An 18,473-nucleotide genomic window follows, 5' to 3' on the forward strand; every position below is an offset into this window, starting at 1 on the left:
ATGTGTAAAACGGGTGTGATGGAGCAGTTCAGTTTAAAGAATCTTTTTTATTTTATTTTATCACACTAATCTACTGGCAGAAAGCAATTCCATCTTTGCAAGCTTATTCCATTATCACACATTTAGCACCATTAAGTCCAGCCACATGAAATAAAAAAGAAAACAGCTTAAACATGAGATGTGGACCGTTATGCTGAACAGCCAGATCGCTGCTTCTAATAGGGGATTGGTCCGTAGTAGGCAGTGTAGGCGGCGATGATCCCGTTGGTGTCCATCATGTGTTCACAAGCCATGTTGGCCTCACACACTTCCTTCAGACTGCGGAGAACGGGAGAGAAGCCAGAGAGTCAGCCTCTGAAACCAATCTGACTAGAATCTCACAAAGTTGGATAAACATGAAAAATACAGAGCAGAGTTTGCCAGGCGATGAGACAGCAGAGCAGAAATACCTCTCCAGCTGAGCCAGGGACAGCTGTCCAGCAGCTCTCTTCTGCCTCACCACGGCGGAGGCCTCGTCCTTCTCCACAAACAGTCCTGCAGGACACACGTTTAACGTTTTGCTGCGTTAATGCAACGTGACGGACGGCACCGTGGGTTATTCACATTCCTTGAGGTTTTCTATATTATGTCACATTACAACCACAACCTTTAATGTATTTTATTGGGATTTCACATGAAGGAGCGACACAAAGCTGTACATGATTATGAACTAGAAGATAAACGTGCATTTTTATTTTTATTTTTACAAATTTCCAAATAAAAATGTGAACGCGTGGAATCTATTGATCCAACCAATAGTCATGTTTCCGACAAATCCACAAAGCTCTATTAAATAAGACAGACACTGTTTGTATAGAAGACACAAGAAGTACAAAATATTTTTGTGCTAAATTGGCCTAGTCAAAGTTCAGACATAAATCTAGCTGATAATCTTTGAAGTAAAACTCAAAAGCTGACATTTGCAGATTCAGTTTGATTCAGTTTGTGAAACCATAGAAACAAGAACGATCAAAACCTCATTAAAATAAACAGAGTACGACTAAAACAGTTGAGATTTTGAAGTTGTAGCCTGAATGTGGGTGGAAAAGAATTCAAGGGGTGTGAATACTTTTGTAAAACGAGAAAAGCAAGTCAAGATGTTTACTAGAATGAAAAGCATCGAGTTTAGATCTGTTGCACCAGTCAAATCCCAACCTGCCCAAACTGAGGAGGCACTTCTAATTACTCTTATTTCATATTTTTATATTCAAGTAAAATCTGTATTATCTTAATGAAATAAAATTTCAACATGTTGGCAGCAACAGAATAAATACATAATGAATGAATTCATTGTTTTTGTGTCGACTGAGATGCTGCATGTAGATATTCTAACGTGTCTGAATTTCACTTTGGTTTATACGGCAAATATCTCAGTAAACTTGACATCAAACAAAACTAACTTACAAGAAACTTTTCAGAAAGATGTAGGCTAATAGTTTAATATGTAATTCCTTAATATTGATGAAAAACTACTAGTTCCACTGGCAGATTACTTCACGTATGAAAAGACATTTTTCCCATGTTGCACTAGAAACTAGACAAAATTATTTGGTAAGACTTTTGTTTGTTTGTTTGTTTTTGCAGTGCAGGCTTTTAGGCTCAACTATAATCTTTACACCTTAGATTTTGGTTTTACTGCTTTCTAAATGAATTAATAAACCAATCAAATGACAAATAGTGGTACATATTGAATGTTTTGATTATTTAAAGTGGATTATAACTATCATATTTCATACCTTCCTCCAGAGCCGGGGCGTCTGCAGCAGGCTGGGGGTCAGGGGCAGCATCTGTAATAAAAAAAAAGAAGAAGTAACAATTAGAGATATGCTTTAGTGATGTGTCATGTTTCTTATTATATAAACTTACCTGAAGTCACGTAGACTGCCAGGGAGCAGAGAACCAGAACGATGAAGGTTTTCATCTTCAGCTTCTTTCCTTCTATCTGCAGTTTCAGGTCTAAGTCAGCTCCCTTCCCCTGTCCGTCTGTCTGTCCGTCTGTCTGTTCTTTTCCTTCCCAAAAATCCTTTTACTTAAAGTCAGTTTATAGATGTGTCCCTCGTCGTGATTGGTTGGGGAAACGTGTATCTCACACACCCACATTGATGGAAAAGATGTGCAGCTTTTCCAGGAAAAGAAACAAAGAGAATAGATTTTTATGTTGCCATTTTGTGGCAAACAGCAAATACTAGTGCAGCACAGGCCAGGAGATGAACGGGGCTCAGGCTGTGCCTGAAGGCTCACCTCAAATAAAAACACGTTCAAAGGAAACTAAGACAACAAAGCAAACAATGACTAAACTCTTCACACCAACAGCAGGTGCAGGTTTCCATCAATCTTGGGGTAAATATGTGAGAGGTTTGAAATGTTCCCATCCCAGCAGCGTCACATTTCCTCCAGCATACATTTTTAAAACTTTATTTTTATTTTATTTTTTTACAGTTAACTGTTAGAGTCCAGATTTTTATTTAAATTGTCTTGGTATTTCAAATAGTCATAACAGCACTAACTCTCAGGTTTCTTGTGCCTTTGGAAGAGACTCAGACCCACAGCATCACAGTTTCTCCACTGTACCTTACAATAGATGCAAAGTGCTTTTTCCACATGTTTATGTTTGCTGTGGTAGAGACTTCGCATGCTTTTCAAACAACACATTGATTTCCAAGTGGCAAAGGACTGGTCGTCCATTTTGGCCCTAGAAAATGACATCTGATCCACATTTGGCCAAACTGTGAGTGACTGGAGACGTCCACATTTGTCAGGGCCCTCATTCTATGCAGTACATAGTATTGGATTTGACCCAAAATAAGGACTGCGTCATTGTAGACTATGGTAGAAGGTCCAAAGAGCCGCTTACGGAGCGCTGCTCTATCAGATCCTCTGGTCTTGTGTTTCATTGTCACCTCATTTCCTGACTGGTTGGTCTGACTGCGGTCAAAACATCAGAGGTTCAGAGGTGGCGTCCACCACATGACCTTTCAGTAAAACACTGGCTATATGCTGCTACTTTCTGTATCTTTGTATTTGGAACTGCCTTCAGCCAGTGTTGATTATGCTAAAACCTCAACAGTTCAGAATTCGGTAATAGGAATAAAGATGATCAAAGACCTAATTGTAGAGATCTAATGTCACGTTTTCACATAAGCTCCTACAGAATGGTATAAAGATGAATGTGTCTGTATTTATTCAAGGGGTTTACATATGTATGTGATTTTTTATTTTTTTGTTACATGTTTTCTTTATTTTTTATTAAAACCATTATGACTCGCATCATTAAGTGCTATCTGGCAGTCATGAAGATTAAGGGTGGGATTGTTAGTGGAGTCATGGTGTGATGTGGGAAAACAATGTTTTACAAGGTAATGTTTCACTTTTGTGCTAAAACAATAAAAATGGTCTTACAGAAAAAATATTTATTTCACCATGGTGTCAAATTAACACACACCTGCCTCAATAGAATGCCATGTTTTCTTGTTTTTCCCATTTTGAGGACTTTAAGAAACATTATTAACACTTTATTTGAAGGGCTGTGCATAAGACTGACATGACACTGTCAGAAACACGACATAACACACGTTATAAACATGAAGGAGTCTTTATGACTGTTGTCATGAAGTGTCATTTGGTAAATAATGACACTTTTAATGCAAAGTTGTACTTAAAGTTGCATTAAAAGCCAAATAAAATAGTCACCTTTGCATTATTCTGTAAAAAATGACACTTTTAATGGAAGTTTCAATAAAACTTTGCATTAAACGTGTCATTATTTACTGAATGACACTTCATAACAGTGTCATGCCAGTCTTATGCACGCCCCGTCAAATAAAGTGTTACCCAACCATCTGTGTCATGTCACCTGTATGATGATGCAGAAATAAAAATTCTGACCAGTTCATATTATTCTTTTTCTCAATTTCATAGCGACAGCTTTACTGAAGTTGAAACCAGACTGCAGACACCACAGCGCTGCTGTTAGGACTTCGGACTGAGCGACAAGGATTTGTCACATTTTACTGAACCTTTTTAAAACATCTGTGGCGGCTGGCGCCCCGGACAGGCCACAGCCTTCCAGCGGCCGCAGGCTTTTTAGGCCCAGGCCGCTCAGGCCAGATGGCAGCAAGAACCAGGCATTACAATCTGAAGAAGGCAAACCTGCCGTCTCTAATGATGTGACATGGTTTTAATCTGAGGGCTCGCGGTTTTATTGCAAACCGCGGCAACTCACCACAAAGAGAAGACAACCTTTATAAGGCGGAGCCTTTTTGTTTGAGGAGTTATAGGAGGGATAAATTTGGCAAAGATATTTATAAAGATATATAAAGATATTTATTGAAACTGGAGCATGTTTTGAAAACTCTAAAACTGGCTGCGTTATGAATGTTATTATTAAAACTGCAGGTTTATACGAGGACAATATTTCTTTGAAAGTTTTAAATATGACAATGTTTTAATTTGTTTCGTTCCTTCGTCTTTGTTTCGTGAACTCTCATGTTATTAAGTCCTGACAGACAGCGAAGGGTGTAATTTCTCTGTCTGCGTTTGCTTTTTGGATCTGACCTCCAAACAGCTTCCATTGTGCCTATTTGTGGCCGCATGACCACAAAACATCCAGTGAAACTCCCTTTCTGGGTTTGTGGGCGGCACAGACTCAAACGTCTTCCCAGCATGCAGCAGGGCAGACAGACGCACCGATCTGTCCTCAATTATAGAGATTCCACTAGAAACTACAGAGTTTTTTGTTTTTTTTTGTAGATCGTAGAATATATTCTCAAGAATACTGTTCTAAGAAATTGAAATGCCTATAGAGGGCTACATGTGGGGAACATCAAGGCTCTATTATCAAGCCACTTTTATTTAATGTCTATTTGCTTCATCCTCAGTTAAAGAACATATTACAACCTGTTTGTGCTGATGGCACACAGACATTTCCATGTCCCCAAATGACCACAGACCCTTTCAGTCCCTGAGTCTCTGTTAATTAGTATCACATGGACTAGAATTTCTGCCAGTTCAATGCAGAAAAGAGAGAAATCCTGTTTATAGTCCAAAGAATATAAGGCCAGATACAATGACGTTAAAAACTACAGAGCTTACCAGACACATGGGTCTGATTATGGACTCAGAAATGCATACTGCCAGGCTGTTATTGACTTTAAAACAAAGCCAGGATTTAGGATTTCCTGGAAAAACTGGATATAGAAAACTGAATCTTGTTTTAACTTTCAGGATTTCAGGTTTTAGTTTGAAAACATGTGGTTGCAATAAGTAGCAAGTGATGTTTGTGTCTCATCAAATATTAATGTTTCAAAACAATCTGTTTAAAATAATCATTGCATGGATTCATCTCTGCATTAGAAGCTCTTTGGGGCCCCCTGCTGGCCTTAAGCAGTAGCTCACTTTGCTTATTCCATCAGCCATACTCTCTTCCTAAAAATACCTTCCAACACAGGGTTCAAGAAATAAGTTTTATTTTTATTTCTTTCAACAACAAAAAAAAAAAGATAGATGGATGGATGGATAATATAACAGACATTTCATTCTGGCATGTCCAGCAAAAAAATAAGACACTAAAATAAGATTACATGTGGAATCAGGTGTTAATATCTGTAAGCATAAGAATAGGATTCAAGCCACACTGGACTCCTGCATTATCCAGGTTTCTCTCTCCTGGCAAAACTGAGAAAAATATATAAATTATACAACAGATGTGGAGTGAAGGAACAGGTGGGGATCAGGGTGCCGCCCTAACACTCAAGTTTTAGAACCGACGAGTCCCCGTTGGTCTGAAGCGCTGCTGCTGCTGGGGTGGATTTCGGCCTCCGAAGTATCTCTGGTAGGCGTGTTGGACGCCGTAGCGGTAGGCGTAGAAGCGGCAGGGCGAGTAGTCCTCACAGGTCTCTGCACGGATCTCTGCTGGAGACTTCCTGTTCCGGGAGGATTTGGAAGAGAAGCATTACTCCATTCATTCACCCATAATATGTTTGCATTTTAATCTGTCCAAGTTAAAGTTAATGTTACAAGGTGTGTTTGCATGGCTGTGCTTTACCTCGAGAAGTACTGGTTGTAGCGGTTTGCTCTGGGTGTGATACGTCTGTTCCCCTGGATGAAGGAGTTGGCTCGATTTGGAGGCACAAATAAATCTGGAAAAACAAAACTTCCCTAAACAGCAGTCCTGCTACAAGCACATACAGTAAGTCATGTAAGCTGAAAAGATTTTCTATGGGTAGTGGTGGTTTTTGAAATGGGCCATTTGGGTAGCTGCCAAGAAGAGCACAAGCAATTTGGGGTGGATGATATGGACTTGGTTTCATTGGGATCTTTTGGTACTAAGGTGAAAACAATAAAAGTTACTTCCTTTTTGGGCACACCACAATAATTGCCCCACAAACACTTTTTTTTAACTTTACATGATTTGTGTGGAACTGCACGAGGATGTAGATCCTGTCTTGCATTTTATTTGTTTGGGAGCAGCAGAAGGTGGAGCGCACCCAGAGCACCATTCATGCAAGAACCACCACTGTGGTTAGTTAAAGGAAATCAGCTTTTAATACAGTCTGGGTTAGAAACGCATGCATGTTTTTCCAGGCACAGGTTGTTTTTTTTTACACTTAATCACCTTCATGGGATTCATTGCTTTCATTAGAATCTAAGGGAAAAACATGAAGTTGGTTAATCATGAGTGCTGAACATAAATTGAGGAAGTTTATGCGTTGAGTTTATGTACTGTTTGCATGTTGGGGGCATTGTATACCATAGCAGACACAGAGGGAGACCACAGCGCAGAGGGCCAAGAACTGAAGGAGGCTCCTCATCTTGGAGGTGTTGGACTTTCCTTACTGCTGACACAGGAGAGAGGTCATGTCAGAAAGCAAGAGAGACCATGAGAAAATGGGTTTTGTCTTAAAAAAAGAAATACAGGCACAGATAGGAAAAAATAACCTACTTATAATAGCAATAGTAAAATGGTTGTAAAAGTTCAATGCATTGTCTTTACTAAATGGTCCTTGTAGGGTCACAAGCGAACTGGTGCCTATTCCCAGTGGTCAACAGATGAGAGTTGGGGTACACCATGAACAGGTCGCTGGTCCATCACAGGTTGTGACAATAATGGGCTCAACATACTAGAAGCAACGAACGACAGCAACAAGTGACAGTCCTCCGCCATTCTGGGTGAACTCAAAACGCGATAGCAATGGCAATGATAAAAGTTGAACACTGTTCAATTTCCTTGTTTGCTTCACTGGTCTGCTGTTTGAGCTCGAAATTTCACACACACAAACTTCGCCGGCTGCTCAACTGGAGGAGGGTAAGCGACTGTCGCCTCATCGTTCCATAGGAAATGAAAAATTATTTGTCCTTCTCACTCATTTAAAACGTGGAGGACTGTGGCAAATGATACAAGTTTTATGTGTGTGGGGTCGGTTGGGCCCCATTTGTAGACACAAGGGTTAAAATCACCTGCAGGTGAGCTAATTTCCAGACCATGTCATCACTATGAAGTTTTGTCCTTCCTGAGTCTGGTTTAGCAAGCAGTGAATGTCAAATTTTACTCAGAGGTGTAAAGGGTTGAACAGTTTACAGTACAGCCCCCTGAGGTTTCCGTCCAGCAATGACCTAAATTTTCAACTTGTACATATAAAATGTAAAAACACATCATTTATACTCCTGATGGTTTATAACTAGTTAACTATTTGGATAGGGACCACAACCACCCACAAATGGCTGAAATCCGCAATAACTTACATATTTTAATAGTTATAACACAAAATTTACCTTAATATGAATCAATACACAGTGGAAACGCTCTTGGCATTACTGCAGAATCCAGTATCCACAGTCTTCCTTATCTCGGCTCCAATTCAGTGGCAAAGGAAATCAATGCCACTCATGGATTGGCTGCTTTCCAAGAGTCAGCCAATAATGTGCCAAGTAGCATTTCACTTAGGTATTTTAGCTTTCCAACCTCCATATTCTTTTGAATATCTATGAAAAAAATGGGTGAATTTTTTGTAAATAAGTTAGTCACATTCTACCAAAAAATCTCCAAAATACTGTAGGTGATAATGTGAATACTGAACCGTCACCATCTCCTTTAGAACATGGTACAAGTTTAAAGGACAAAATATGCATGACAATTAGCTTGAATTACTAACTGCAGTTGCAATGGTCACTGAGGATATCAATGACTGGATCCATCTGCTGCTTGAACTTGATACTGGAACATTGGCAGGTTGGGTCTGATCTCATTCCTAGATCCAAATTCCAACTTTTAAGGTCGACTAACAGCAACATCAGTAGCCAGCAGCACTTCACCTTGGTTCCTCATGGTCTGCATCATTATAGTTTAATTGTTCTACTTGCGTTCTGTCCCAGGTGTTCGCCACATCACCCAATGACTGCTGGAGATGAGCACCAAACCCCCCAGAGGCCCTGCAAAGGTAAGCAGGTGTTGACAATGGATGGATTTGATATTCTACCATCAGGAAGCCCTTACGCCGCCAGTGATACTTATTTATTTTTAGGACCACAAGTTTATGGCATAATTTATGAGACATATTGGTGTGGAATGTTTGAATAAAGGCAACACAAGACTGTGTATATCTATTTGGCCTGAAGAGAAAGTCTGAACTAAACACAAGACCGATCCCAGAAATGTGTTTTAGCTCCAGTTTGAAGGAAAGAGCCATCAGAGAATAGTTGTGGCTAAGGAGAGCGGGGCAGCAGCCAACTCCTCGAGTCCAAGCTCATTTTGCTCAGCAGAGTGTAACCATAAACTCTTCTTTATAGCTCACTGCACACACGAACACCCACAGAGAATATGTCTCCATGCAAATAGACAATTCCAGGAATGAGTGATTCAGCATAAAGCATTCAACACCTGTATAAATACTCACACCAGGTGGCTGAACACATGAATGTGCAGAAAGGCACACATGAACTGCGTTTGCATGTCCAGACTGCTGACAAGGTTCTTCTGCTTGTGTGATTTGGAAGAAACTCTGTCTCTCCAGCCAGACTTCTCTTGCCATCAATAGCTGCTTTCATTATACATGAACTCACACATCAAAGCCATCGGTCTGCACACAGGCAAGCAGACTGTACACAACTGCACACACTGCATCTGTGCCTAAGGCATTTTCGGTTCAAAACTCACACGGTAGGTACAGAGAGCAGGCCCAGAGTTAAAGAGAAGTCTTCAAGAACTGGAGATACTGAGTCATGTCTGTGCGTGTGTGTGTGTGTGTGTGTGTGTGTGTGTGTGTGTGTGTGTGTGTGTGTGTGTGTGTGTGTGTGTGTGTGTGTGTGTGTGTGTGTGTGTGTGCATGTTCACAAAGTTTTATGCTGTTCTGATTCTCAGGGAAGGTTTCCAGTGTTCTTGCCTGTTGTCAGAATGTGCTCATCTCATTGGAAAAAGGTAATGATGTGGTGGTAGTTCATACAAAAAGTCAGCGCGAAGCAACTTCTAATGATCCTGTTAACTAAAACAAGAAGAATAAGCTGCAAAGATTACTTGGCGTTATTTTAAAAAGATTTGCAAAACAAAAAAAAAACCTTTACAAAAAAGATATCAGATGGTAAAAGATTACTTTCAGTCAAGCAAAGGGGAAATAAAGTCTTAGCAGTACAGACGATGCAATAAAGTACTTACTGTGTGATCTGAATGAAGGAAGACGTTTTGGAAATGACCCCCAGTATTTACTCCTGTGAAATATTTCCTAATTCCCTACAGCAAAGCCTTTATACTCCTCACATCCCACCCACCCTTTCATTTTCTACCTACGGACTCCCTCCCCTCTACCGCCTTCTCGCCCTCCTTCCCTCTCATACTATCAGCCCTCTTTTCCAACATTTAATCAGACCGGAGTATTAGCTCACGTCTCTCCAACTCCCACGCCCAGCAACCAGCAGGACAGCACATTGCTTTAGCTGATGGAGCAGCCAGGAGAAATTGAGAAAAGCAAGTTGGGGATAAACATAGATGGGGGGGGATAAAGGGGACGGTGAGTGAAGGATGGCAGAGGGCCATCTATCCTGCTTCGTAGCAGGCACATGATAATATTCACTCCTGTTTGCCACCATGAAGAAAAAACATCCATGTGGACACAATATGTGTCCTTAGTTTGACTGAATGTGTCTGAGACTACTGCTAGCTAATAGTCTCGACCTCGCTCCGGATGGACATTTAGTAACAGTTGATGCTGATATTTATTTAGCCATTATTGAAGCCTAATTGTATCACCTTCCCCTCTGCAGAAAGTTGAATACCTTTGTGATCGTAGACGCTATACAGGTTCAAAATGGTCCGACTACTTGCGATTCAAGAATCTTTCTGCTTTTCCCTTCAGAGGTTGTCTCCATGTACATGTGTCTCCATGTAGCCCTACGCTTGAATTCTGCAATTCAAGAATCTAGAGGAAGGAAAACCATAGAAACAGTCAAAACTCCCCCAATATTAAGGAGAACTGAAGCACTTTCCTGGAGCAAGGCCTGGGGGATGAGCTCATGGAGTGAAGTTTTGGCTCTTGAGGCATCACAATGACCAAGCCAAAAAAAAATCTTCAAAAGTCCAAGTCAAAAGCGAGCCTGGGCATGCCAATACCTGACTTTATAGGGTCCAGTGACATGGAACAAAACCAAGTTTCAAGTACTGCAGTGTTTTGTTCTTGAATGATTGAAGAACAGAGACAGAAACAGATTGTTGGATCATGACCCAGAAGTCCTCTATGCTATCTGTGCACCTACTGTGTCAATTATATGTGGGCTAAACTATCAGAGTCATTTATCACTTAGCAAGAATAGCACAAGGGCAGTGGTGAGTAGACCCAGAACAATTCCCTAACTTCTGCCTTTCTCTTACCTCATTCGAAGGATTTCTGTAATCTTGAGCTACATCTGTAATTATGCTGGCATAGACTTAGGACAACCTGACCAATTCCCCTCACTTTATTTTTCTACTACTCTTAAAATTACATTATCATACCTGTTAACTTTATGTTTTCTCTCAGTGTTCTCCATTGAAGCTACATCTGGTAGCATTCTGTTGGCTTTGTTGGAGGAGGGAACTGGCTGAGATGATGCTGCCAACAGTTACATTTTGTCCCTCTCTTGCTATCAACTTTTTCTTTTTATTAACATAGAAAAACCTCCATCAGTTCTTCGGTTTCTTTTTCGTTTGTCTTCTCAAATCCCCAGTAGGTTGTGGTGGACGGTCGTTCGTACTGAACCAGGTTCTGGTTCTGCTGGAGATTTCTTCCTGTTAAAATTAAGTGTTTCCTCTCAACTCTCGCTACATGCATGCTCGGTTTGAGGGATTGCTGTGAATTCAAAGACACAATGCAGGTGATTGCTTCACGCTCATTAAGGAGGAGTGAATACTGTAAATCAATGACTTGTATGAATCTAAAAAGTTTCTAAGGAAACCCAGCAAACTAATTTGAACAATGAACTGAGCTTAATGTGTTGTTTGATAACTAGGATCAATTATAGATGAAGAGTCTACTCCAACTGCTTTATCACATTAGATGGACCGATCAAACAATTGAAGATGAATGGTTCAGGGTTTTCTGGGCATTTCTCATTAAGAGGAGTCTCAGATTACCATAGATGGTAGACTGTCCTCTAGTCTGTGGATAATTTGGGGTGCAGGATTGGGCTGAACACCCTTCTGGAACCGTTCCCCCCATGTGTCAATCTCAGAAGAATGGGATGTGATAACCATTCTCAGCTTTATGCTGAGCATCACAACACAAATACAAGCTCAATTTTTATGAAGTGAGCCTGGGGAAGGGAAGCGTGGAGTGTAAATACTGCATCATACTGAGAAGCTATACATAAGGTTAGCCCACTGGATTTTACGGCTGAATTTTGAGAAGATGGAGAAACGGCCTGTTAGACTAATGATCTCCAACTCCAGTCCAGAAGGGCCGGTGTTCTGCAACTTTTAGATGTCTCTCCGCTCCACAACACCTGGCTCCAATATCAGCTCATTAGCAGAGCTGTGTGGGGTTTGACTGCATGCCAGTAAAGCAGTTTAACCATTTCATTCAACTTTCCTAAAATGTGGACACCGCCATAAATACCTACAAATAACAAGCGAGATGAAAGTAAAAAAAATTTACAAATGAATTTCAATGCACTTTTTTATTTTTGTATTATGCCTAAAAGTTGAACAAGTTCTTGTATTGTAGGAACTTGTCACATCTCATTTAAAGTTATTCTTTCATAAACCTATAATGGGGGACTGGAGTCGCAATGTTCGTCTTTTGTGAGACTTTTGAGTAGCCCAACAGTATCGTTTTCCTGTGACCACACATCTCTACAGTACGAAATAAAAATGCCTGTACTTTGGTTCCGATGGTTAGCAGAGTTGCCTCAAAGAAAAGTTTGGCAGTTCAGATCTCAGTTGAGGTTTTGCATGTCCCCCCCCCCCCCAAGCATGTGTGGCCTTTTTTAAAGTACTCTGGCTTCCAGCTATAATGCAAAAGTATGTATATTTGGTTAATTATGTGTGACTGCAAGGGTTTGTGGTATCTCTGTGGGTCCTTGGATATTTCATAGTGAAAAGGTTTGTATCAGTCAACATAAGCTAAGAGAAAGACCATAAATGGACACTTCAGTGGTTGTGAATATTCTGAGGTCAGAAGTACCAATATGTGGGAATAGAGACTTTCCAACAAATTTTTGCTATTTCAAAAACCAAAAACCAGTCAGAATCACTTTGCTAGGCTTATTTTTGATAGCACTCACATTTTCTGGGGACTGGAAAACCCAGACTTTAGACCATTAGACACACTCAGCAAAACAAGCAGCATCTAATATTTTGGGATCTTTACATAAATCCATAAAGGAATTCAGACCTACATTACAGCAACATACAACATGCTACAATATTCAAAACTCTTACTGTGAGATTGTGAAAATGTGCCTGGAAAATACCTAATACTGCACCTTTAAGAAAAAACAAGACTTTTGCTAAATATGTTGCATTTTTGTTGAACTTTTCTAGTGATCACTCCAAGGGCCTTATACTACAGCCCAGAGGTCACGCTAGATTTGATTTTGCTATCTGTCATTTTGACTGAGAGCATTTTAAAAAGTATTAAAGTACTATTATTCCCTGTCAAATTATAACCATACTGACATGAGTTATTCATTGTTTATGTGGTTTAGTTAATATTCACCTATTGAACCGTGAATCCAGATCCCATCACACATAAAGCAGATGAAAGTATCTCACTTTTTCTCACCAGTGACAGAAACCATGTGGCCCCAATAACTTATAATAAATGAAATTAAATGACTCCACTTAAATTACAAGTATTTCACCTGCTGGGGTCTGAACGTACAGCCTGATAAATTCCTCTTGGTCCACATCTGCAGAGAAATCTGCACTAGTTCATCAGTCAGTTGGATCTGTCTGATCCAAACTTATCAGTTGAACTCTGCGAGTTTTTCCCCCCTGTTCGTGGTGCGGCTGTGCGTTTTTATGAGGATTTGTTTTGTGTGGTTTCACTTCTCCGGAACGGACAGATGCTACATCTGTCGCGCTCCTCCTAGGCGTCTTGCTAAGACCGTGGGACTGTAACGTCTTCCAGGTCCATTTGTTAAAACTGCAGATTTGTTCATTCTTCGCAGCGGCGGAGCCAAGTCCGCATTGGTTGTGCAGCACTGCGCTTGTTACGATCTAATTAACTTCTGCACCGTTATTTATTTCTTCAAGATAAACTGCCGGCTGCTCTGTTTAGACTATAAATGTATTAACACAACGTTACATTCTCTTTAGTTTTCTCTGTTCTGTACTGGGGACTTGAATTAAAAACCATTTCAACCAAAGGTTTTGAATGCGTTTCTGAACCAGACTCTCCGAAGCCTCCTGTCCATAACTCTTCAACACGCTGTCAGCTCCCGGTCAGAAAGACGCTTTTAGTTCAGTGTCCATGACATGATATTCAGAAAAGATTTTTGTTATTGATTGATAATAACAAAAATTATCTGCGTTGTAGTCTGTATGTAAAGCCTATAATGTCTGCGCATGTGCACCAGTCAAGGATGTTAATTATCACCTGTCAAAATTAAGAAGGGGCTTAAAAAAAAAACGGTCATTAAAACCATCCATCCATTCTTGCACCCTTGTCCCTTGGTGGGGTCGAGAGGGTTGCTGGTGCCCATCTCCAGCTAACGTTCCGGGCGAGAGGCGGGGTTCACCCTGGACAGGTCACCAGTCTGTCGCAGGGCAACACAGAGACACACAACCATGCACACACACACTCACACCTAGGGGCAATTTGGAGGGGCCAATAAACCTGGCAGTCATGTTTTTTTTTTGTACTGTGGGAGGAAACTGGAGTACCTGGAGAAAACCCACGCATGCACAGGGAGAACATGCAAACTCCATGCAGAAAGACCGGGACCGGGAATCGAACCCAGAACCTTCTTGCTGCAAGGCAACAGCTCTACCAACCACTGTGCAGCCGGTCATTAAAACCTTATTATTCAAATACGGAATATATTCCGTTAACGCTTGCGGTTAAGTGCCTTACTCAGAGGAAAAGCAACCTGACAAGCGGAAGCTGGAATCAAACCAACGGCCTTCCATTTGCAAGATTGAACCCACTCAGCCTGATCTTTATCTGCAAACCTTCACCACGCTAACTGTACTGCGATGGTAGACAAGACAACATCTCTGTGGAGCATATCTGAGTTATGTAACACCACATCGCAGCTGCCTCAGTCACAGAGCTCCATGAATAGTTATGTGAGACCCAAACCTCGCCAAGCGCAAACAAACTGAATAGGTGATTCCTGTGCCAGGAAACCAAAAAATCCAGACAGAAAGATAAACACCGAGACAGTCTGCAATAGGAAGATAAACTCTCACCATCTGATAAAAACGGGACAAGAGAGGTAAAGCAAAAATGATGAAAATAAAGAGGAGGGGCAGATAGTACAGAAAGAAAGTTTTTCCACCCGTGTTTCTTGGATGGATCATTGTGGGGTGTAACTGTGGAACATATGAGTTAAAATGTCATTATTTCACAAAATTGTCCAAAAACAGAACAAGGAAATAAAATGAATGAGAGATGTAATTGTGCAAATTTCAGGCTATTTGCAGAGTTAACGAAGAGTTTAGTTCTAAGATTTGGGGTGAGATGAAGGCAAACTAAGCGAAGCACAAGTGATTGCATGAAAAACAGGAGCACAATAGTACATTTGTACTCATATCCCTTCAAGATCCTCGCAACACATTCCTCCACTTTTCATTTCCCTTCAAATTATTGCAGTATTTCTGCTTTTCCCACTCCTTCTCGTGCACCTGGAGTCGTGTTTTGACCAGTCACCTCCTCAGTCAACCGCGCCAGGGGCCGAGATGGAAGATAAACGAGGAACAGAGAGGATGTGGTAAACAGGACGAGAGTCAGCCGGGCGGGACGGCACACGACGGCTGCCTTTAATAACGCTCCTGCGCGGCACATCCTCAAACTGGGAGCGACCAGAAGCTATCAGAACCAGATCGGTACGCAGCGAGAGGTAAACACATGCCGAGGCCATGTGGAGGAAATTTACAAACTCTGTCACATGTGATAGTGACAGACACGTCTGTTCATGAAGTCCTGGAAAAGAGATGGAGGAAGGCGTGTAAAAGGAAAGAATGAGCCTTTGGAAGCAGAAAAAACTGCCTGGAAAAAAAATATGAAGGAGTGACTTTTGACTTCATTATGAGGCCATTACCACAAATGTGTAAACTATCCATGTAATGTCTGCAAAAACACCTTTTCAGAACTGTTTGGGCAGGCTTGTGTTCCCCGCAACGGGCGACCGTGTGTACCTCAGGTTGCTTTGTGCCTGTGTCGGTCTGAGCGGACACAACACAGACTGACACACACCAATTTGAAAACAACTCTCAAAAAAACAAAAAAAAACATGTTCTCTATTGACTTTTTTCTTTGCTATTTTTAAGCCTTATGTTTTAACTATCTTTGCTGTGATTGACACAACACGAGGGAAACATCGTGGTGTGTGTGTGACTCAGAGGCCGTGAAAACACGACGTGATGTAACGGCGCTGCTCTGCCCTGTCTGGGGGATGCTGGGGGACTGGGCCGGAGGAGATGAACAGACATTACTCAGTCAACCCTCTTAGATGCAGCTGTCATCTTGTGGTTGTGAGTTTTGTCATGTGAATGTCAACAAAACCTGATATAGATTTATGGATGTAGCAAAGCACTGCTGGGCTCTCGGACCTCTTGTGATGTTTTCATAATATAGTACCATGCATTAGTTTTCCCACTCTTTTAATTTCTTTCTTGGACTTTGTCACATGATGACCACAAACTTCGGCGTTTTATGAGACAGATGTAAACAAAGTATTGCATAGCTTTGAAGAGGAAGGAAGACGGTATGTTCACCCATTGCTTTCGTCTCAGTCAAGGTTTGGCTGCTGGGTGCCAAGAGGGTACCAAAGACACCCCTCCACCCACTCATGATCCATGGCGGGAGGTGGACTGTTGCATAAAGAGCTTTGCTTTTGGCCCATGTCTTTCCTCAACATGACAAAGTGGAAGATAATCTACACAAGGTCCCAATACAACCATCCATCTCCTCCTTTGTTCTGCCATCACTTAACAACAGGCCAAGACACTGAAATCCTCCGCTTGAGGCAAACAATGATCACTGATCTGTAGAACATTAGATTCTCATCCCTTCTAGAGATCAGATTAATCCTCTATTGGACCAGTTCGAGGTCATCTACTGTTGGCATGTTCCTCCCATGCCAACATGACCACGTCATTTTTAAAATTCAAAGGTAAAACCTTTGAATTTTACCAATTGAACCAGACTCCCTTGTCTCCATTACTGCACCTTGAGTTTGTGTCCATGAAGACAACAAACAGGACTAGAGACAAAGGATGCTCTGTGGGATTCCAAGATGCAATGCGAACAACTCTTGCCTTGGGTTTGTTCTGAAAACCCCATAATGCGTCATGTTCGCATAGTACTCTCCACAAACTACGTCTAGCTATGTTGTTTGATATTTTTTACACCCCTAAAAATTCGGTGTAACCACTGGCCCTTAGAATTCATCTAATTAATATGAAACAAATAGAGAGGAAACAACAAACACTCTTTGTAAACCAGGATAGATTTCTGATGTTAAAACCAGCCCTGGACATCCCAATATCTGGGTAGAAAAGTATTGGTGGCAGAATCATCAGCATTGGCATGGAAGCTGTGATGATGATTAGAGTTAAATACCCGGTAGTTTTGAAAGAAAACCAGGGAGAGAACTAAAACATGCATGATGCCGACCCTCGACGACCGACTTTGGGAACCACTGGCCTACAGAAAACTTGAGAAAGGTTTGAGGTTTAAGAACGACGCCTCTGCTTGTGCTAAACTGCTAGAGATATGGCAAAAGACTTGGAGCTGACATTGCAGCAAAACGCGGTTCCACAAAGTACTGACTTTTGTGATCTGTAAAATGTTTTGAAATTTCATTAACTTAGTTTTTAGTTGAATACAGACGAGGGTTGAAGGGGTATGAAAACATTTGCCAGGCCCTGTAGTTTACTGAATCAGGCGTAAAATTCCCTACTTACAAGTACTTTTCCCAAACCCATTTGGGCGTCAAGCCTCCACTCTACCTGCATGTGCCTATACTGAAAGCAAATGGTCATTAATGAAACACTTTCCAGGAGGGGCTAACTAAATTTGTTTCTTGTGGTGACGCTGCAAAGCTTTGGTATCATTCGCTGCTCCAAAATAACTCTTGTTTACTTATAATCTCACTGATAAATCTTTAAACTGTCAAGCTAAGTGGTGATTAGGACAGAAGCGAGAACTCCATGAACACTTTTAAATGGCTTGTGTCATTTTACTTCTTTCGCTCCATGTCTTGTAATCTCCCAAACGAGCCGCTATGGTAGCTTTTCCATGTCTCGGAAATCAAAATTTAACCGCAGAGGCCTTGATATCATCTAAAAATGTCCAAGATTTGATTGAAGAGGTGGTTAGCGTTGCTAATTCAGTTGTTATTTTAAAAAGGCAAAGCTCAACTGTTTACGTTGCATTAACACAACCAAACAGAGGTTTTTGTCGGGCTTCTCATGTGGATCCGGCTGCATCTATACTTAAGTTTCTGTTTTTGTTGCTGAAAAGCTATCAACTTTAATTTCTCATGGGAACATCAACCTTTTTTTGTTTTGTTTTATTTCATGTGCTGTTTGCTTAAATCACCCCCACCCTCCTGCTCCTCCCATGCCAGATACAACAAACAGGCCTCCAAAGAGTTTTACTTGCACTCTTACAAAAATCCAATGAATCAGATAACCATCAAAAGCTGGCAACATAAGTAATGCCAGACACTGCATGTGTTTATGAAAAGCCGAATAAAAGGAAAAGTATGTGGTGAAAATGTTACCATGCATGGCAACAAGAACA

General features: G+C 41.0%; 2 protein-coding genes across 6 annotated transcripts; both read right to left on the minus strand.

The window, feature by feature from the left end:
* Window positions 1-27: 27 nt before the first annotated feature.
* Window positions 28-2,048, minus strand: bglap (bone gamma-carboxyglutamate (gla) protein). The gene is made up of 4 exons (XM_008415479.3): window positions 1,906-2,048; window positions 1,776-1,826; window positions 450-534; window positions 28-318 (listed from the first exon to the last, which is right to left on the minus strand). Exons 1-4 carry the CDS (start codon window positions 1,958-1,960, stop codon window positions 216-218), a joined length of 294 nt encoding a protein of 97 aa, XP_008413701.1. The 5' UTR covers window positions 1,961-2,048; the 3' UTR covers window positions 28-215.
* Window positions 2,049-5,487: 3,439 nt separating this feature from the next.
* Window positions 5,488-9,819, minus strand: mgp (matrix Gla protein). Of its 5 annotated transcripts, XM_008415481.3 has the most exons (6): window positions 9,686-9,765; window positions 9,417-9,515; window positions 6,788-6,872; window positions 6,653-6,682; window positions 6,083-6,176; window positions 5,488-5,960 (listed from the first exon to the last, which is right to left on the minus strand). In XM_008415481.3, exons 3-6 carry the CDS (start codon window positions 6,846-6,848, stop codon window positions 5,795-5,797), a joined length of 351 nt encoding a protein of 116 aa, XP_008413703.1. In that variant the 5' UTR covers window positions 6,849-6,872; window positions 9,417-9,515; window positions 9,686-9,765; the 3' UTR covers window positions 5,488-5,794. The 5 variants fall into 5 exon arrangements, with proteins under 5 accessions (XP_008413703.1, XP_008413702.1, XP_017161556.1 ...); XM_008415480.2 differs by lacking the exon at window positions 9,417-9,515 and having other exon boundaries at window positions 9,686-9,818; XM_017306067.2 differs by lacking the exon at window positions 9,417-9,515 and having other exon boundaries at window positions 6,788-6,875; window positions 9,686-9,795.
* Window positions 9,820-18,473: the final 8,654 nt, after the last annotated feature.

Source organism: Poecilia reticulata, chromosome 8, assembly GCF_904066995.2.
Source record: "Poecilia reticulata chromosome 8, P_reticulata-male-v2, whole genome shotgun sequence".
Taxonomy (NCBI): Eukaryota; Metazoa; Chordata; class Actinopteri; order Cyprinodontiformes; family Poeciliidae; genus Poecilia; species Poecilia reticulata.